The sequence below is a fragment of the Rana temporaria genome, chromosome 11 (assembly GCF_905171775.1).
Source record: "Rana temporaria chromosome 11, aRanTem1.1, whole genome shotgun sequence".
NCBI classification, from domain to species: domain Eukaryota; kingdom Metazoa; phylum Chordata; class Amphibia; order Anura; family Ranidae; genus Rana; species Rana temporaria.
Window position 1 is genome coordinate 126,342,136 of NC_053499.1, and position 22,691 is coordinate 126,364,826.

Consider the following 22,691-nt stretch of genomic DNA (forward strand, 5'->3'; position numbering starts at 1 on the left):
CACTGCCTGTGTCTTTTTCACAGTAATCAGTGCATTTTTATAGCACTGATCGCTGTAAAAATGACAATGGTCCCAAAATGGTGTCAAAAGTGTCCGATGTGTCCGCCATAATGTCGCAGTCACAATAAAAATCACTGATCGCCGCCATTACTAGTAAAAAAAAAAAAAATATTAATAAAAATGCCATAAAACTATCCCCTTTTTTGTAGATGCTATAACTTTTGCGCAAACCGATCAATAAACGCTTATTGACATTTTTTTTTTCTTACCAAAAATGTGTAGAAGAATACATATCGGCCTAAACTGAGGAAAGAAAAACGTTTTTTGATATATTTTTTGGGGGATATTTATTAGAGCAAAAAGTAAAAAATATTGTTTTTTTTTCAAAATTGTCGCTCTATTTTTGTTTATAGCGCAAAAATTAAAAACTGCAGAGGTGAACAAATACCACCAAAAGAAAGCTCTATTTGTGGGAAAAAAAGGACGCCAATTTTGTTTGGAAGCCACGTCGCACAACCGCGCAATTGTCAGTTAAAGCGACGCAGTGCCGAATCGCAGAAAGGGGCCTGGTCCTTTAGGAACAAAATGGTCCGGGGCTTAAGTGGTTAAGGGCCGGGCTCAATCTCCTGCTATGCGAATTGGATGCGGAGAAAACTTACATCCAATTTGTGATATTGTGAACCCAGCCTCAGAGGTTCAATCCTCAGTACAAACCTCATTAGTACTACTATCAGACAGCAATTTTACGCCAACTACAAAACACACCACTGCTGTCTTGTCAGATAAATAGGTCTTTTGGTTAAAGGCAAAGCTATAATGAAATAAATGTCATACCCTATAAAAATTAACGTTTTGTGGAAGTCGTCTATAAAATAAATGTTTACTGAGTACCAGCAGAAAAATACATTTTGTGTCGATTTATCAAAGCCTTATACATGCAGAATTTTCATTATCTGCTTAGAGGGGGATAAAAAGAACAATCTATGAAATATTGATTCATGAGGAATAGAGATTGCATGTACATCTCATATGGAAAGTTAATAAATTTAAACGAATGCAGTATCTATCTACTTGTGTGAATTTTGATGACGGATCTATGAAATAATATTAATAATGAACATAACTCATACGGCTTTGTGAATTGATGCCGTTATGTTATGTACACTCTATAGATTTATAAAATGTCCCAGGCCCTCCATTAGGCTTATAATAAACTTCCTAGGGATGATGTATTGACATCTTTATGTTAAAAACTGGGGCCCAGATTCAGAAAAGAGATACGCCGTCGTATCTCTGAGTGCGGTCAGTCGTATCTATGCGCCTGATTCATAGAATCAGTTACGCATAGATATCCCTAAGATCCGACAGGTGTAAGTGTCTTACATCGTCGTATCTTAGGCTGCAATTTCAGGCTGGCCGCTAGGTGGCGCTTCCGTATTTTTACGCGAGGAATATGCAAATTAGTATTTACGCCGATTCAGAAGCGAATGACCGCCCGGCGCTTTTTTTTTTACGTCATTTGCGTTCAGCTTTTTCCGGCGTATAGTTACCCCTGCTATATGAGGTGTAGCTAATGTTAAGTATGGCCGTCGTTCCCGCGCCGAGTTTTGAATTTTTTACGTCGTTTGCATAAGTCGTTCGCGAATACAGCTGAACGTAATTTACGTTCACGTCGAAAGCATGACAAATTTGCCGACGTCATTTGGAGCATGAGCACTGGGATTCAGTCGCGCCCGGCGCATGCGCAGTTCGTTCGGCGCAGGGACGCACTTGATTTAAATGATACACACCCCTAACCGCTGAATTTGAATTCCGCCGGGTGATTTACGCTACGCCGCCTCAACTTTACAGGCAAGTGCTTTGTGAATAAAGCACTTGCCTGAAAAACTTGTGGCGGCGTAACGTAAATGACATACGTTACGCCAATATAAAGATCCGCTCTCCTACCTGAATCTGGCCCTGGGGCTATTTTCCATTAGTCATCAGTAAGGCCTGAAAAAGGCCTGACGTGCTGAAAAAAATTAAGTTCAATGCTTCCAAGCATGCGTCGACTTGATTCTGAGCATGCGTGGGTTTTGAACCGATGCTTTTGCGTACTAACCATCGGTTTTGACCAATCGGTCATCAGTCCATCAGTCCGATTTTAAAGCAAGTTCTAAAACTTTGGACTGAAGGACAAAAGTCTGATGGGGCATACACACGGTAGGTTTGGACTGATGAAACTGAACCTCAGTCCGTTTTCATCAGTTTGGACTGATCGTGTGTACAGGGCCTCAGATTCAAACCATCCCTGCAAATTTGTGGCTGTGGGTAATTACCTTCAATTGTTACTAATAACTAGTGATGAGCTTAGGTTTGCCCTGAACCCATGGGAAGCTGGGGCATGATAGCAGGCCGCTGGCCCAATCAGCCGTGGACAGCGAATTCGCCATCCTGCAACTGCACGCAACAATGAGGCAGGGGTGGTGGGGACACATGACCAGATTTGGTCAATGACATTATCCAAAAATGACCATAAGGCCTCGTACACACGATCAGTCCATCCGATGAGAACGGTCTGAAGGACCGTTGTCATCGGTTAACCGATGAAGCTGACTGATGGTCCGTCGCGCCCACACACCATCGGTTAAATAACTGGTCGTGTCAGAACGCGGCGACGTAGAACACAACGACGTGCTGAAAAAAACGAAGTTCAATGCTTCCAAGCATGCGTCAACTTGATTCTGAGCATGCATGGATTTTTAACCGATGGTTGTGCCTACTAACGATCGTTTTTTTCCCATCGGTTAGGAATCCATAGGTTAAATTTAAAGCAAGTTGGCTTTTTTTTAACCGATGGTTAAATAACCTATGGGGCCTACACACGATCGGTTTTGACCGATGAAAACGGTCCATCAGACCGTTGTCCTCTGCTTAACCTATCGTATGTACGAGGCCTAAGGCCTCTTTTACACGGGACGGATCTGTGATGATCCGCCCCGTGAACCTCTGCTTGCTCAGCGGGGATCACTCCGCTGATCCCTGCTGAGCCGCCGGATGACAGGGCGGTCCCCGGCTTACTTCGAGAGCTGGACGATGAGGCCATGGAAAGGTAGGGAGGATGGACCCCCTGATCTACATTGTACTGTGTGTGGGGGGATGGGGATGTGAGTAGTGCAGTAAGAATGTGTCAGGTAGGTGAGTGCAATGGTCAGGTAGGTGAGTGGAATGGTCAGGTAGGTCAGTGTATGTTGCACAGTGCATTCTGAGCACAACGTACTCCTAATCCCTGCATTCTGAGCGAATCTGGCAGAATCGTACGTTTTTGGTCCCTTAGGGCTCATTCAGAGGAATGATCAGTCGCATCCTCTGTGCAGAGCCACTGGTAGGTTTAATTCTGTGTTGGCACTTTGAAAGTAATAAGTTAGTTTTGCGTCGCAGTTTGGGCACTCGGGCTCAAAAAGGTTCGCCATCACTAGTCTAGGGGATTGTAAAGCGGAGATATACTTACCTAATTTGCTGATCCTCCATGCGCAAGTCTGGTCCCTGCTGCTCCTGCCCCCTCGCATACTAGTGGTCTTGTGAATGGATTGTTCTTGACATCATCACGCCAATAGACCACCTCTGGACCTGAGGACTGCAGGAACAGTCCACCGCTGGACACAGGGGAGCGTGGCTTACCGAAGGATCGGGTAAGTATAGCTTTTTTTTTCCCTTCCTTTTCAAACAAGCAGTTAACCCATGCAGTGTGGGCACAGTCCCATTGCATGGGATAATAAAACATTTTCACAGAGTACGTCTTTAAAGCGGAATTAAACCCTCCTATCTTTTACAGCCAGGGAAGCTGCTTCTATTTGACCTGCAACTGCAATGGTGCTGCACATGTGATCGGTTATGACACCAGCCATTTGATGGTTTGACAGTTTAGTTGAGGACACAAGCAAATATGACAGTTAGCAATCCCGGCATTTCAAGAATGTAACCATTATTTAAAACCGTTAAATCAAATATTTTAGTTACGCTTTAGTATTTACTGCTGTTCAGGGGCTCTGGGCTTCAGCAAAATGGTGGCATCTAGCAAGAAAAAAACCTGGAGAAACCTTGGAGGCAATTTACAGCACACGCAGATTTTGGTAGCAGAATTATTAATGTGGAACGTATGTACTAAATAGGGTTGTCCCGATACCACTTTTTTAGGACTGAGTACAAGTACCGATACTTTTTTTCAAGTACTCGCCGATACCGAATACCGATACTTTTTTTAAATGTGTCCCCAAATGCAGCCATGTCCCCCCACAAATGCAGCCATGTCCCCCCCATATATGCAGCCATGTCCCCCCACATATGCAGCCATGTCCCCCCACAGATGCATCCATGTCCCCCCCATATATGCAGTCATGTCCCCCCCCATATCCAGCCATGTCCCCCCATATCCAGCCATGTCCCCCCCTATCCAGCCATGTCCCCCCCATATCCAGCCATGTCCCCCCCATATCCAGCCATGTCCCCCCCATATGCAGCCATGTCCCCCCCCATATGCAGCCATGTCCCCCCATATGCAGCCATGTCCCCGTCATATCCAGCCATGTCCCCCCCCATATCCAGCCATGTCCCCCCCATATGCAGCCATGTCCCCCCCCCCCCATATCCAGCCATGTCCCCCTTACCGTACATGCTGCCGCGCCGTGCCGCCGCTTGGTTAATACGGGCGGGGAACATTACAGCTTTCATTTGAATAGCTGTAGTCTTTCGCGCTGCGTATGGACACTCCCCCTTGCTCGGGATTAGACAGTTCACCCGAGAAAGGGGGAGTGTCTATACACGGCGGGAAACACTACAGCTATTCAAATGAAAGCTGTAATGTTCCCCGCCCGTATTAACCAAGCGGGGATGCGGCGTAGCGGCGGGATGCGGCGGCGGGGGGGGGGCCTGGATGAAGTATTTTATTTCGGTATCGGAAGTATTTGCGGGAGTACGAGTACTCCCGCAAATACTCGGAATCGGTCCCGATACCGATACTAGTATCGGTATCGGGACAACCCTAGTACTAAAGAATATTATTTTTATCATATTGCTATGGGTAAAGGTCCACTTTAACTGTCAAGCATATATACCTTGTGAAGTAAGTGACTGTCCTAGAGACACATAGGACTGATTTGCTACATAATACTATGTTACCAGGCTCTGCGTAGTCGTGTAAATCACAGAGATGATTATAAAAGAAGTAAAACTAATGAATGAGCCTATGGGTTGGTTTCCAGGTAAACCACTTCAAAAGATGTATACTTCTACTACCAGGTAATGTATTTATATTCATGGGATGTTACAGAATAGATTAATCATTTTGGTGCACCGATCCTCAAGAGGAATCATTTGCTTACTGATTTCATTAAGTAAATGTACTGTAATTATTCATTGCTGCTGCACTCTGGACCTTCCCAGACTTATTGTCTGCAGTGTTTAATCTTCAGATTGTATGCATAGGCAGAACAGAGCCCTGTTCACTCGGGGGACAGCGGATGGAAAGCCTGGTGGACAAAGCAAAACGCTGGAAGGAAAGTGTTGCCTCTAACAGTTATTTGGATTCCATTTTTCTTTCATGTATATTAGAAAACACTTCTACTTTTGTTATCTTAAAGTGGATGTAAACCCCCAAAAAAATGTTTTGATGTCACAATGTAGAGTATAAGATTTCCTATCATCTGTGCCCAGTCTTGCCACACAGAGTTAATCCAGCTCTGAGCAATCCTCTTTTATTGTTCAGTGAAAATTAACAGACTTCCAGATACAACCCTGTCTAAATAAAAAGTCCTTTCCTCTCTCCTTGCTTTGAGTGACAGGTTATTTACATATCTAGCTTGGACATGTTTATCATATGTTATGTTATGTTTATCATAATATGAGGTGATCCGCAGTATAAAAAGTGAGAAATCCACCCCTCCCCCACATAACACATCCTGGTAATATACAATGAACTGTGGATCACCTCATATTATGATAAACATAACATAACATATGATAAACATGTCCGAGCTAGATATGTAAATAACCTGTCACTCAAAGCAAGGAGAGAGGAAAGGACTTTTCATTTAGACAGGGTTGTATCTGGAAGTCTGTTAATTTTCACTGAACAATAAAAGAGGATTGCTCAGAGCTGGATTAACTCTGTGTGGCAAGACTGGGCACAGATGATAGAAAATCTTATACTCTACATTGTGACATCAAAGCTGGTCATAGACGGTTCAAATCTCATCAAGGACTGGCCAAGATTCAAACCATGGATAGGTAGGCTGGTTGTACCCAAGTTGATCGATCGAACAACTTGGGTACATTCAGTCTGTCGGATTCTACATGTGATTATTGCAAGTGGCAACTGTGTGTTTCCCCCGGATATTCCACGCCCCGCGCTGAGAGAACACAACGGCTAGCTGGGTTGATGGGGAAAATCAAGCAATTTTTTTCCCTATATCTTGTGGTCGCAGGGAAGATGATGGAATCATCTATGGCCAGCTTAAAGTGGAGTTCCACCCAAAAGTGGAAACTCCACTTATCTGACTCCTCCCCCCCTCCGGTGCCACATTTGGCACCTTTTGGGGGGGGTACCTGTTTTGACAGGTAACTGCCCCCACTTCTAGGAGATCACGCCGCACAATCAATCTGAAGTTCAGCCCCCCTCCTCCTTTCCCCGCTGCTGGGCCATTCAGAAAGCGCAGGGCGCTTTGTGTATGCGCAGAACCGGCTGTGAAGCTGCCGATCTCCCTTACAGAAAATGGCGGCAGCAGCACCTGAGAGCCGAGGGAAACATCGGCTGGGGTGCTAACATTGCTGGATTCCAGGATTGGTAAGTGTCCTTATATTAAAGGTCAGCAGCTACAGTATGTGTAGCTGCTGACTTTTAATTTTTTGCTGGAGGGGGCGGAACTCCGCTTTAAGGCAAGCCATAGATGATTTGATTTGCTTTTCTTCCCCTACAGGTGGAAGGAAAGAAAATCTCTCAAATGTGTTTGATGGGGAAATCCCTCTCACAACGCTATTGTGTTCTGTTGGCAGGGTGCCTTCCCAGCTGGCAGAACACAATAATTGCTGATAGTGGCTATAGCCGCCAGCAGTAATCGCATTTAAAAAATACAACAGGCTGGTTTCACAACCATCCTTCCCATAGATGGATCGAATATCAGCCGGTCCTGCTGAAACGGCCAAGATTTGATCCATCTACGGCTAGCTTAAATCTAATGTGATTTAGAGGTTAGCTAATGAGCACAATGGGACATTGTGGGCAACTTGAGCAGCATTGTGCCCAGTCACCTAATGCCACTGGAAGAGGCCAGTTTGCTCAATCCATGCCATATAGCAAAAATGATAAATAATGGCTGAATTGACAGTGCCTACGAAAGTGGAATAAGCTGGCTATAAATTAGTAGAATTTCATTGGATTTTTTTTGTTTTAAGAGCGTTTGTTTTCTAATTGTTAGTGGAGTCAAATCAACGTTCTTTTTTGACCACAGTGACGAGAAAATTTGAAGAAGCAGGATGGAATTTTTTTCTCGAATGAATTCGTCAGAGCCGGTTCACACAGGGGCGACCTGTCAGGCGACTCAGTTTCCTGACAAGTTGCGGTCCGCTCTAATCAATGAAACCGTTCTAATAGGAGCGACGCAAGTCACTTCGACTTAGAAAAAGGTTCCTGTACGACTTTGGGGTCATTTTGCAAGTTGCCTCTCTAGTCGTCTTGAGATCGTCTTGCCGAGTCGCCCCCAAAGTCGTGCCGCCTGTGTGTGAACCGGCCCTAACAGTATATGTAGTTTTCATTCAGAAAATGGCAAGCCTTCCAAAAAAGGAATGTTAATAGCAAACACAATTTTAAAGTACTTTCAAACAACAGTCATCCAGTCAACAAATATTCAAGCAATATTCATACAAATATTCGTATGAATATTCGTCCAAATGTTTGAAAATCTACTAGTGTATAGCCAGCTTTAGCTTATTTTTTACATTAAGGAGACGTGGAACACTGAAAATCTGGTGCAGCTGTGCATAGTAGCCAATTAGCTTCTAAATTCAGCTTATTCAATTAAGCGTTGACAATAAAACCTGGAAGCTGATTGGTCTCTATGCAGAGCTGCACCAGATTATGCCCTCTCTAGTCTTTGTAAATCTCCCCCGCGGTCACCTTGTCCATTTCGTGGCAGCATTTCTAAAGGTTTGTCCCAATTGTGCTCACCTTACCGGTGCTTTTATGTCACTCCAGCCTCTGCCACTGCTTGATAAGAAAACACGGCTCTTCCAGGTATGGGGGGCATGTAATCTACCGCCATTGTCCAGCAGCCAATCACTACCAATACAGGCTACCCCACACTTGGTCAGATGTAGTTTCAGGTATGATCTATCACATTATATATAGTGTGAGGCATTCATTTTTAGGTAGGCCCCCTCAATACACAAGTGCTGGTGCATTTTGTTAACCTTAAGGCCCGTACATACGGTCGGACTTTCGGCCAACAAACTTCAAAATCAACAAGTTTTCAAATTTGGCCGATTGTGTGTACGCTCCATCGGACCAACTTTTTCGTGTTTTGTCGGACAAAAAGTTCGGTCTGCAAACGGACAAACTTCGACAACAAAAGTCCGATGGTGCCTAGTCCGACCGTGTGCACAGCAAGCTATTTTGTACAAAGTGCAAATACGCATGCTCAGAACCAATGTGAAAATCAACCAACAATAGCAGAAGTTAACCAAAGGGTGGCGGTAAAGAGCAGAAAAAACACATGATGTTGGGAAAGTTTTAGAAAAGTTTGCAGAAATGTCCGAGCGTGTGTATGCTATGGGTGTGACCGGACAACTCACTTCTGACAAAAATCCAAGGGAAAGTTTGTCGGATGTCCGACCATGTGTACGAGGCTTAACAGATCACATCTGTAAAGGACTCTGTGTGCTTTACTTGGTTGGGCCTCAAGTTTTCTATTAACTGAAAGGCCACATGTACTTTTGCAACACAAAAATTACATTTCTAAAATGTAGGTTTGGTGATGTGATCTGTCATCATCTGACATTAATACTTATCATGAAGCATGGAATCAGTATTCATTAAAACCAAGAATTAGACTCCGTTATTTGCTTTCCTCCTACAGTTGGTGAGTCACTACATGGTTATGAATCAGGAATATGGTATCTGACCACAGAGCTCTTTAAGGCAGTAATCTTTTTTATTCAACGTATATTTCTTCCCAGGGTCAGCAGTAGATTAGGGCAGCCAGGATATTGGCCCCAGGTTATGTACTATTTCGTTTTTTTTTTGGTGGGCTTGGAAGGTGGTGGATTTTTGCAAACATAAAAAAGAAAAGTAATATTTTTTAGGTTAGGTTATACTATGAAGATATCAATATAAAAAATGTGGTAAGATGGCGCACGATTATTAGAGCATACACAATAATGGTCGATAGGATAATATTATATGGTCCATAAATAAATAAAAGGCACTAAAAATTAAAGTCCAATGTCCAATTAAAATCAAATGAATAGTCCAAATACATGTATATGCACTAGCGGCAGCAGCCCTGAAGCAGAAGCAAGCTCTGAAATATATTGTAAGAAGAGAAAGAGATGCGCCAATCTAGGTGCAGTAAATAGAAAATTTAATAGGAATGTATGTCACATACAGCCAAATGGCTACTCACAAAAGAGGGTACAGGGCATATAGGTGGTAATGTAGGCCCGGTGTCACTACGGGTGGTCAGCGATCCCTGGTCCCGATCCACAATCCTTGGCAGACAGGAGAGCTGGATGTGATGGAAGTCCAGTGTTACTGGGAGCCACGGGGAAGCAGGAAACCAGATGCGCCGATCGAGACGGCGTGCGTGTCAGTGTGGAGCGCAGCGTGCCGTCGTCGCACCGGAAGTGACGTGGAATATGGAGCCAGCCAATGGGATGACGCGTTTCACAGCCTCCGCTGTTTCTTCAGATCCATCTGAGATGGATCCACGCTGACACACACGCCGTCTCGATCTGGGATATCGGTGCATACAAAATTTGCAACACGGGGAGCATGTCAGATATTGCATCAGTAAACTATAATTAAGGGTACCAAGAGTTATAAGAGTATAGCAATTTCACCCCCTGTACCACAAAAAAAGAGCAATTAGGGTGTGTGTTCCTCATTAGACAGGACAGCCTGTAGGGTGTTGGGACTCTGGTGAGGGGCAGCAGGCCCAGGAAAAGACACATGCCATCACAGGGCACACAGCATCCCGCACAGGAGGGAGCAGGGGTACCTGAAAGTAGTTTTATGGGGATACATTTTTGGTTTGGTCATGAACCATGTTTTGTTAATCTAAGGAAGAATCAGGCCTCGTACACACGACCGAGAAACTCGACGGGCAAAACACAGTTTTCCTCGTCGAGTTCCTTGTTAGACTTGTTGAGGAACTCGACAAGCTTGCTTTGCGTACACACAGTCAAGCCAAAATCTCCTCGTTCTCAAACGCGGTGACATACAACACATACAACGGCAGGGGAAGTTCGATTCCACTGGCTAAACTCTTGGAGCTGCTTTTGCTAATTTCATGTGTTTGCGTGTTAAATAAAAGTTTGGTAAGAGACGATTTGCACTTTTCAGTCTCATACTTTAATCTGAGCAAGCGCGGGTTTCTTAGCATACAGACGTTCAAGTTTCTCGTCGAAAACCAGCCCGACCAGAAACTCGACGAGCCAAATCAGACTCCCGTCGAGAAAATAGAGAACTTGCTCTCTTTTGGCTCGTCAAGGTTCTCGACAGTTTCCTCGACGAAAATGTACACACGACCGGTTTCCTCGGCAAAAAAATATCTCCCAGCAAGGTTCTTGCTGGTTTTTGCCGAGAAACTCGGTCGTGTGTACGAGGCCTCAGGCATTTCAAGTAGTAACTTTTACATGTGTGTAGCAAAGAATTCTAAAAGAGGAATTGTGGTAATCTTGTAGAACTGGATTATCATTAGCAGGTTAAATGCTAATTAATTAATATATCCGATTGGCTGCTTTTAAAGCATTCATCACCAGATCTGTGAAATTTTTCTAGAATTTTAATATTTGTGTTGTTTTATAGTCATTGTCAACTAGTTGTTAAGTATCAGTAACATCGTAAAATTACCCCTTTATTCCTGCAGATTTATGATATTCCACCCTCCGTGAGTAAAGATGTTCCAGATGGCCCTCAAAGAGAAGAAACCTATGATTTCCCACCTGCTTTCTCCAACCAGAAAATGCAAATGCCACCCCAGGCTCCTATTCACATCCATGATCCTGAGCCATACATCCCTGAAGATATCTATGATATTCCTCCTGCTGCTGTTAAGGGCAATGACTCGTCATTTTCCCAGGAGATATATGATGTCCCCCCTAGCTTAAGGAAACTTGCTGGACAACAAAATTTCCATGATGTTTATGATGTTCCGAGAGAGTTCCATGGAGGAAAAGCCTCGCTGGAGACTGATTCGGATTATATATACGATGTTCCTCCCCAGGTAGATAGGGAGGTCAAAACTGTTGACGAACTGGCTGGAAGCTTTAAAAGGCTGTCTGCCTCCAGCACAGGTAGCACCAGAAGCAATATTTCCACATCTTCCCTCGATACAATTCCAGTGAAAGAATCTTCTGTTCAACCAAAGACTGCAGGCAAGGAGCTGAATCTTGATTTAGAAGCTGCCATGGAAATGTTGGTAAAGTTACAGCATGGTGTTAATAGTTCCATCTCCTATTTGATGTCCTTCATCAGCAGTACTTGGAGAAGTCCAGAGCAGATGGAAGCCAATACACAAAGCATCCAGGCTGCAGTGGAAGGGGTGAAAGCCACAGTTAAAGATTTGCTGGAATTTGCCAGAGGAGCAGTTGTAAACTCAACTCAAGCATCTGATCGGACTCTGCATGTAAAGCTTAGCAAGCAATTACAGAAGATGGAAGATATTTACCAACAACTGCTTAAGCACAGTCAGGCATTGGATAGCTGTAACTGGGCCTTGAATGTTTTGGTAGCCAGCAAGCCGGGCGCTACGGATGACCTTGATCGCTTCGTCATGTACTCCAGGGGGATACCAGATGACACCAAACAGTTGGCTTCTTTTCTACACGGAAATGCTTCTTTGCTCTTTAAAAGGACCAAGCAGCAACTTTCATTAGGAGAGTCCCAATCTGGGCAGGACAATAGCAATCATTTGCCTAATAACAATAATAATTTGTCTGTTGGTCACACGGAAAAGGCAAGTATACAGTCAAGGCCTTTGCCATCTCCACCCAAGTTTATAGCAGAAGAATCTCCGGACGGGCAGTATGAAAACAACGAGAGTGGCTGGATGGAAGATTATGACTATGTCCATTTACAGGTGAGTGTACATACTAATATATACCCTTCTTAGTATAATAAATCTGATTCACTACTTACCATCTGAGCCAAACACAGTGCTTACATCTAGAAATTATTTAAAAAATGGTCTATGTGCAATGTTTGTGAAGGTTATCCAAGTAATTTCATACATGGTAGTAGTAATCACATTTGGCTGGACTTTCTTTAGTGCTTTCAACATTACATTAAAGCCATACATAGCCTGATCTTCACAAGTAATTCTCAGGTTGGTCCAGAATTAGGTTACCTATGGTGACTCAAGATGCACATTATTTTCAAAGTAATTACACATCTTTTGTGTAGAGGTCAACTTGTGTCACAATAGACTGCCAACTTCACCCTGCGATGTGTCTACAAACACATTTGATAGCCAGAGGTAGGTTACATATCCTAAAGGGCAGTGGAACATGACATGTGATGCTTTGTCTAGTCCTAAGAGATACAATATGAGTAATATTTAACAGTTGTACTCCAGGTCTAGTCCAGATCAAAGGGCAACCTAATGTAAGACCCTTACGGCTCATAGACCTAGAGAGTGTTATATAACTAGCTCAGATAGCGCTAACATAAAAACACTAGTTGATCATTGTTTGCTTTCTAGGGATGTGAAGTCTGTTTTAAGATTACAATGTAAAAAAGTGTATTGAGTATAGTTCATCTTGTCATATTAGTATCATACATGTAAATATACAAAGAAGAGGCTCAGGCTAGTAACCTAAAGTACAACATAAAAATACAACTTTACAGAGTTTATGCCCTAACCTGGCAGGGAAGGCTGGTGATTACTGGGTCTCATATGTATTGGCTGCCTAGCCTCTAATATTTGCCTGTCTCCACATTGACATCATATTGTCCATATTAGTGTTTTTATGTCACCAATCTCTTTTTCTCAAGGAAGTTGTTTGTGCTCCTTCTTTGCATTGCATATCACTGAATGGTAGAGTAGGAGTCAATCTTATCAGTCAGAGGCTTCCTTCATGTAGTGTTTTGGTGCCCATGGTCATACCGAGATTGTTGTAATTTAAAGTGATCCTAAACCTTAATTTATTTCCAATAACGAACTTGTTATACTTACCTGCTCTGTGCAGTGGTTTTGCACACAGCAGCCCCGATCCTCTTCTTGGGTCCTCCGTTGGCGCTCTTCCCCTTTTCTGAATACCCCAACAACAATCTGCTGGCTCTGGGAGTTACTCATGTGGGCTTGTTTCTGAGCCCTGCTGCCTGAGTCCATAGACATACACAGCAGGGGTTTGTCCCGCCCCCCCCCCCACTCCCCTGTCATTGGATTTGATTGATGGCAACAGAAGCCAATGCTCCCACTGCTATCAATCTGCCCTGTAAGGAGGGAGAGAGCGAAGATAGACACTGCTCTTTTGCACGGCGCTGGTTTAAGATCAGACTTAGGTAAGTATAAAGTGGGGGGGATACTGGACAAAGTTTTTTTTTACCTTATTGCAGAAAATGCATTAAGGTAAAAAATCTTTAAGGCCTTGTACACACGACCGAACATGTCTGCTGAAACTGGTCCACGGACCAGTTTCCGCAGACATGTCCGACCGTGTGTAGTGCCTAGCGGACAGTTATCCGGCGGACAAAAGTTTCTTAGCATGCTTGGAAACTTGTCCGGTGGAAACCTGTCCGTCGGACATGTCCGATGGTTAGTACACCTAACCATCGGACCCGAAATCCCCCGCATGCGTCGAAGTGATTCGACGCATGCGTGGAAGCATTGAACTTCCTGGGTCGCGCACGTCGCCACGTCATCGTCGCCGCCACGTCACCGCGTTTTCTGTCTGCGGGGAATTTGGTCTGATGGTGTGTACACACATCAGACCAAATGCTCCCAGCAGACATGTCCGATGAAAACGGTCCGCGGGCCGTTTTCATCGGACATGTCTGATCGTGTGTACAGGGCCTCAGGCTTTAGAACCACTTTAAGCCCCATTCACATCGGAGCCTATTGCCGACACCAGGATCATCCCAATCGGTGCGCCGCCATCTTTGCGGCACCATGCTGATTTCCAAAAGTTGTTCTTGCACTCCTTTTGACAACTTCAGGGGCGATTTCAATAGACATCTGTGCATGAACCCACACAGATATCTTTCAAGTCGCCCCCCAAAGTCGGACTAAAATGCGTCTTTGAAATTGTGCGAGTTCAGATGAACATGATTCCAAAGCTGTGCTCAAACGAGGACTAAACCAGTTTTGCTTCAATTGAGATATGATTGCTTGTCTGTGTGCACTATGTGATCTGTGCAGACACCACCTGTCTGGCATGTTGGCTGAGATAAAAATATTCCAAATAATGAGAAGTCAGAAGGCAAATGTCTTGTTAGCACCTTGCAAGTCGGCAACTTTGATTAAACTTTGCACGGTCAAGAGAAGGTGAGATGATGGAATACACTGCCACTTTAACTTAACTATAAGTCTTTCCCTCATTCCAGGCGGAGAAGGTTTAATTAATCCTGACTTTAATTATTTTAATCATTTTGCAAACTCATGCACATCAAAAGAGGAGCCGGGGCGTTCGTGCCATCTGGCGACAACTGCAGACGCGCTGTCAAAATGCTGCGTCTGCTAAAATCAGAGTATCCTGTATAGTTGGCAGGCAGGCTGTGTATTTAATGATATTTACATTTTGCCGTTAAAGGTCTGTTGCTGTAGCACACTAAATAATGGCTCCAGATTGGAAAAGGTGTGTACAGCTGTTCTGATACAGGGCTTAAAGGAGACTGATCGAGCACCTTGCTGCAAATCTGCTGAATCAGCAGCCTGACTCTTGTTTCACCTTATAATGAGCATTTCCCTACAGAGAGGGATGGAGAGATGCTGTGCTCCGGATTTCTTCACATGCAGTCAAAAACTGCTTACTTTCTGCATGTACATCGGGTTAGATTCTGTTTTTGATGGCAGCATCTGAAAATTACTAAAGCAGAACCTGTAATAGCTTATGATGATGTGCTATCCTCAGATATTTGAAAGTGCTGACATCACATTATTTATGCTTGTTAAAATAAGTCACTCCAAATGTTACTGATGAGCAGAAATCCAGGGAAACATGTTTTAGTTTACTGTTACAAGATATCAGTGGCGGCTGGTACTCAAAATATTTGGGGGGGGGGGGGGGGGGCAAACAAACGATTGCAGCCTCACTGTGCCCATCAAACGCAGCTACTGTGCCCATCAAACGCAGCCACTGTGCCCATCAAAGGCAGCCACTGTGCTCATCAAAGGCAGCCACTGTGCCTATCAAAGGCAGCCACTGTGCCTATCAAATGCAGCCACTGTGCCATGCCATCAATTGTCGCCACTGTGCCATCAATTGCCGCCACTGTGCCATGCCATCAAATTCAGCTGGTCCCTGCTGAACCGCCATGTCTCAAATTGCAATTCGAGCCTTGAGTGGTCCCCGTCAGCACCACCCGCCTTGACAAAAGTCAATTTAACCAGTTCCTCCTACCCATATACATATACAGTATGTGGCATCACAGTGGTGGGCTGTTCTATGCTGGGAGTGCGTTGACGTGGCACCTCTAGCAGTGTTATCAGCTATCGCCAACAGCTCCCATTCACTGTTTATGATCGAGAACTTGTAGGATGGGAGCCTGACCACATGACTACCAATCACAATGATGACATATTCCGGAGTCACCTACTGGCCTCTGGTATGAACAACCCCTTAAAAGGTTGGTAAGACCCAGGGGTAAGGGGTTTAATATCAGCTGAGCTGCGTGGAAATATATTTTATTATTATAGTTATTTAAGGCAGAGCTTTACATACTCATATGCACGGGATAAATAACCTATCAGCATGATTTTGGAGAAGGGAAGGAGACCCATGCAAGCACAGACAGGACATGCAAACTTCATGCAGATAAGTGTCCTGACCAGGCACCCCAGTGCTGTAAGGCAGAAGTGCTAACCAGTAATCCACTGTGTTTCCCCAATTGGGCAAAAAATTATTGCATCTTATCAGATACTGTTTGGATATTCGGGCGGCTGCAGCATGCCCAACTGGTAGTAGACTCCTCCGTCGAAAAGTTGTTTAGCATGGATGGGGGAATTGATTGACATCAAAATGTTTATGGTAAGCTTACCAACATTTTCTTGATGACTTTTCTTAGTGCTTTGCTACGGCCAGCCATAGACAGAGCAATTTTCTTTCCTGCAAACAACCCCGCCGGGAGAACACAGTGATTACAGCCGCTAGCAATAATCATATGTAAAATCGATCAACTTGGGTGCATTCAGCCTGTCCATACATGGTTCGAATCTCGGACGTTCTTGATTCGAACCATCTATGGCCGGCTCAAGTCAAATTACCTTTTTAGAAGTCGTCAGTGCAATCTTTAAGCCAAGGGAATCTGTAAATATCACTCTTTCAGCATTTTTTTTAGCATACTAATGTCATTATACTGTAATCAGATAACACTAGTCATTTTTCAGAACCGTAATCTGTGCCTTGACATCATAGGTGGTGCACCCAGCGCCTGCCCATCCCACGTACATGTAATGAAGCTTTCTGTAGCGCAGACCAAGCAGGTCTCTCACGACCAGGACAAAGCATTTGCTGTCCATTTTCCTTTCATTCCTTGACATCTTAACATCACATCTTAGAGTTATTGTAGGGCTGCCCTGAACCAAACTGCTGCTTTGGAGAACAACTGTATCTTTCAATGGACTTAGTCACAGCGATTTTGTCTGTCCTGGCCCCAAGGCCTTTGATATTCGATAGGCTTTAGCAAGCTTCTATGGTGTAAAGTGAATGACATCCGAGGTAGAAGGGGATATAATCCCATCACATGAGCCGATATACAAATTCCCAGTCTGCGGGAGAATTTAATGGGTGGGAAAATCGCAGCCTGTTATTATAAGCTGATTCATGACAGCTTATTTTACTAAACACCACTTTGTATCATTGTTGGCACTATGGATAAATTCCAACCCCTTATTACCGAATTTACATTAGTACCTTTTATTTGGTTTGGTTTAAAATAACACATTTATTACCATTGTCCTAATTCCTTCCAACTCCCGCTCTCAGTACATTTAATCGAAGAGAGACAATGCACATTTAGGCCCCGTTCACATGGGGCGGATCCGCTTTGCTGAGTAGGGGATTTGTCCGCTGATCCTCCTCTGAACAGAGCAGGCAGGTGACAGACCTGTGTCCATTCCGCTTATGCAGAGCAGATCCCGATACAGCCCGCTCTGTTCTATAGGCTGCCCTCTGATCTGATCCACCAAGATGGAGAGGAACGGACCTCCATTTATTTTGTTTTTTGTTGATCAGATTGGAGGTAGAGGCAGACCCAAGTCCATTTACATCCGCCGCTCAATAAGGTAACTGTAGGGTCCAATTGAGTCCACCTAAAAAATAGGCAGGTGGACCTGATCCAGATTTCCGAAACTGTTATTACCACTAGATGTGTAAGCTGGCGCCATCTGGTGGTGGCCGTTGGTATTACAAGTTAAACAGCAATTCTAATGTCATTTTTCACTGCCAACTTCTTCCCTCTAATTAGAACCCCCAAACATTATATATATTTTTTATCCTAACACCCTAGAAAATAAAATGGCTATCGTTGCAATACTTTCTGTCACGCCGTATTTGCGCAGCGGGCTTACAAGCGCATCTTTTTGGGAAAAAATTACACTTTTTTTTATTAAAAAATAAGACAACAGTAAAGTTATCCCCATTTTTTTTAATATTATGAAAGATAATGTTACGCCGAGTAAATTCATACCCAATATGTCACGCTTCAAAATTTCGTCCGCTCGTGGAATGCGACAAACTTTTACCCTTTAAAATCTTCATAGGCGACGTTTAAAAAAATCTACAGGTTGCATGTTTTGAGTTACAGAGGAGGTCTAGGGCTAGAATTATTGCTCTCGCTCTACCAATCGCGGCGATACCTCACATGTGTGGTTTGAACACCGTTTACATATGCGGTCGCTGCTCACGTATGTGTTCGCTTCTGCGCGCAAGCTCGTCGGGACAGGGTGCGTTTTCTGGCTCCTAACTTTTTAGCTGGCTCCTAAATTCCAAGCAAATTTGTCAAACCCTGCGATAGGTTAACTTTAGTGTGTTTAACACTACATTTCAGTTAGACTAGAGCTGCAAGTTTTCATCTTGGTTTGGACGTCTGACAAGACACATTCTAATGCTGGAACATGTTACATCCCTGTAAACTTGCTTCTTCTCCTTGCATGTAATATTGATGTTTTCTTCTTCTCACTGGTATAACGTTACCTGTACATTGGTCACCTGCTCGCTTTTATGTCTTTATTTTAGCCACATAGGCCATATGTCCTCCAGCCAATGTAGAGTTCCCATATGTCCTCCAGCCAATGTAGAGTTCCCATATGTCCTCCAGCCAATGTAGAGTTCCCATATGTCCCTCACTACACCAAAGACATCATTATGTCACTGGAAACCTTCTGACTCCTGTTTCCCACAACTGGTGTCACTTTCCACTTTAAGTACACAAAAAAAAAAAAAAAAAAAGGACGTGAGTCTGTGAAATGTATATTTTGGAGAATCCTGGAAGCATTCGGCTGTTTTGATATGTAGGCGATCATTTCGACTTGAAAAAGTTCCAAGCTATAACGAAACACATTGTTCATGTCTAACCCTGCAGGCTTCTAAGTTAAAAGGCGCTAGCACCACCTAGTGCTGAGATAGTAAACAGCAAGCACTGCACAGTGCAATAAAAGCACCAGAAAAAAAATAACTTGCCTAGCAGATGGATAATTAATTGGATAACACTAGGGTTCATAAATGGATTTAGATTAATCTGCAAATTTAATTTATTTCACTTAATACTTTGTATTGAAATATAATAAGAAGGAAAAATGTTTTTTTTTAATTCAATAATGTATTTTCAATACCAATTTATTTGAAATGGAAAACAGAGTACGCTGCTCAATATAACCAGAAGAATATAACATAGAATAGACTGTATTAGGAAAAGGACACTGTGTGTTATGTAAAGAGGAACAGAGCTCTGGAAGCTGTACAGACAGAGGGCATAGGACCGCTCACCAGTATTCCCTGTGGTCTCCCTGCAGCTGGTCCTTCCCCATGGTCTCTGTGTGGGGGAGGGGGGGGCATCTTGGTAGAAGCAGGGGGTTTACATTTTTTAGAGTACCGATTAGACCCAATTAATACTACTAGATCAGGGCTGCTCAACCTGTGGCCCACCTGTGGCTTGGGAATCAACTATAAGGCTGCATTCACACCTAAACGTTTTGTCGCCTGAAGCGCGACGCCCCAAAACGCTAGAGGGGAAAAAATACATTATTCTCTATGGAGATGGTTCACATCTCCACTCCAAAACGCCTGACGCCGAACGCCTGAAGCCCAAACAAGTTCTGGACCCTTTTTTGTCGCTCGAATTTGGGCGTTTTACATTGGTGACCCTAGACCTGTAAAAAATCGCAGTAAAAAACGCCGCGTTTTGTCACGGCAAATCGCTACGCTCAGGTGTGAATGCAGCCTAAGGGTGCTCATCAGCAAAATGTATTTCATTCAGAACTCCAAGCAGTCGGCTGCAGTGGCTGATGGTACCCGTAGTACATCCGTTCACATAAAACTGTAAATGAATAACGCGTCATGTAGGCTGTTTTCTGAATTGGGACAGCGGGTGAGTCTGAGAAGAAAACCCCCTCCGCTGTCACAGTGAGGAGAGGCGACAGGAGCTGGAACATGTTACACACGAAGTACAAACATGTGACATTAAATTATGTTCAGCAGAAAGCTGTCCAAAACACAATGTAACATAACTGTATATACAATTTCATACAGTTATCCTTTAAATCAGTATTCTCCAAACTATGGCCCTGGGGCGTGCCTTTTGTCTGGCCCTTGGGGCACTATTTCATCTACTGATGCCAACAATGGGGCATTATTCCTGTCACTGGTGCCAACAGTGGGGCAATAATTCTTCCACTGACACTATCAAAAGGGCACCATTCCTCCCACTGACACCAACGATGGGGCACTATTTATTCAATTGACACCAATGATGGGGCACAATTTCTTCCATTGATACCAACGATGGGGCAGTATTCCTTCCATTGACACCAACGATAGGGCACTTATTCTTCCATTGATACCAACGATGGGGCACTATTCCTTCCATTGATAACCATCGATGGGGCACTATTTCTTCCATTGATACCAACGATGGGGCAGTATTCCTTCCATTGACACCAACGATAGGGCACTTATTCTTCTATTGATACCAATGATCAGGCACTATTGCTTCCATTGACACCAACGATTGGGCACAATTTCTTCTATTAACACCAACAATTGGGCACTATTTCTTCCATTGACACCAGCAATGGGGCACTACTTCTTCCATTGATACCAAAGATAGGGCAGTATTCCTTCCATTGATACCAAAGATAGGGCAGTATTCCTTCCATTGATACCAAAGATAGGGCAGTATTCCTTCCATTGATACCAAAGATGGAGCATTGTTTGCTCCCACCGGAAGCCAGGACATTTTCTACTCCCACTGGTTCCAGTCTGCCCCCCCCCCCCCTAAAGTCTGAAGAACAGTAAACTGGCCCTTGTTTGTTTTAGAAAGTTTGGAGACCCCTCCTTTAAATGATTGCTCGATAATTTTTGGTCCATTGGACTTTGTTGGATAAAGGTGATTCCTTTTGCATTTGTTCCTAATAACCACACAGTGTGGATCTGCCAGAACTGACCACGAGTGAGTATGGGGGTCATTTTTAAAGGATGACTTTGTAAAAGTAGTTATCCTTTAAGGAGTTATTTGAACTTGCCCTTTCTCTGTAAGCTGCAGCATTACCTCTACATATAAGGCGCCCGTTAGCTGTCTACAACAAAGGGCCATACATTATACAATGTTCTTTTTCAATTTTCTAGATTTACCTTCAACTGTGTAGTGCAAGTTCCTGCCTGATTGCATACAAGTTGAGAGTGGTTAGGTTTGACCCCCTATTATATGGTTTGAATAAATCTAAAGGAAACTTGCACAATAAATTGTTATAATGTATGGCCAGTCCAAATTTATAATTGCCGATGCTGACAGTTGAATATAATTGAACTGTTATTACTTCTTTCACCCTAAACAAGGAATAGGCTGCCTGAGAGAGGCCTGATTGGCTGCTGCAGCCCCAATAGTGTACAGAACGTTATATTTTCTATAAAAACAGGCCCAGGTAACTAGGTGTACACATTGCATATTTATGACTGAATCTTTTCTCTTGCCTGGAGCTGAAAGAGAAAGATGAAATAGCAATACACATTATGGCAAAAAAAAAAAAATTGCTTTTATAAAATATTAATGAAAGTGATTATTATGAGTTCATCTGATATTTTCATAGAGAGTAAATGATAATGTCGTTTTCTGCAGGGTAAGGAAGAGTTTGAGAAAACGCAGAAGGAACTGCTGGAGAAAGGAAACATTATTCGACAGGGGAAAAGTCACCTAGAACAGCATCAGGTAATGGTAACACGTCTCCATCTCTCTCTACTTTCGGGAGTTGTTCAAATATGGAGGTTACCATTGTTGAAGTCCTTCTAAAAATGCTAGTGATCATACTTTGCTAGTGCCGATACTTTCCCACAAACCCAGACTATGGGCCAGATCCACAAAGCGCGGCGCTTCTTTACGTCCGGCGTAGTGTATCCCCCTCTGCTGTCACAGACAGGAGCTGGAACATGTTACATGTTACACACCAAGTACAAGTGAAGCATGTGACATTAAATTATGTTCAGCAGAAAGCTGTCCAAAACATAATGTAACATAACTGTATATACAATTTCATACAGTTATCCTTTAAATCAGTATTCTCCAAACTATGGCCCTGGGGCTGGATGCGGCCCTTAGCGTGCCTTTTGTCTGGCCCTTGAGGCACTATTTCATCTACTGATGCCAACAATGGGGCATTATTCCTGTCATTGGCGCTAACAGTGGGGCAATATTTCTTCCACTGACACTATCAAAAGGGCACTATTCCTCCCACTGACACCAACGATGGGGCACTATTTATTCAATTGACACCAATGATGGGGCACCATTTCTTCCATTGATACCAACGATGGGGCAGTATTCCTTCCATTGACACCAATGATAGGGCACTTATTCTTCCATTGATACCAACGATGGGGCACTATTCCTTCCATTGATAACCATCGATGGGGCACTATTCCTTCCATTGACACCAATGATAGGGCACTTATTCTTCCATTGAACCCAATGATCAGGCACTATTCCTTCCATTGACACCAATGATAGGGCACTTATTCTTCCATTGATACCAATGATCAGGCACTATTCCTTCCATTGACACCAACGATTG

At 43.6% G+C, this 22,691-nt stretch overlaps 1 protein-coding gene across 2 annotated transcripts in view; it reads left to right on the forward strand.

Annotated features, from left to right (window-relative positions):
* BCAR1 (BCAR1 scaffold protein, Cas family member) overlaps positions 1 to 22,691 on the forward strand; it is a 207,461-nt gene that overhangs the window by 178,638 nt on the left and 6,132 nt on the right. The window contains exons 5-6 of one of the 2 annotated variants that reach the window (XM_040329086.1): positions 11,118 to 12,329; positions 21,743 to 21,832. In XM_040329086.1, coding sequence (XP_040185020.1) covers positions 11,118 to 12,329; positions 21,743 to 21,832 — 1,302 coding nt within the window. The remainder of the gene's footprint in view (positions 1 to 11,117; positions 12,330 to 21,742; positions 21,833 to 22,691) is intronic. The other variant, XM_040329087.1, reaches the window with a different exon arrangement.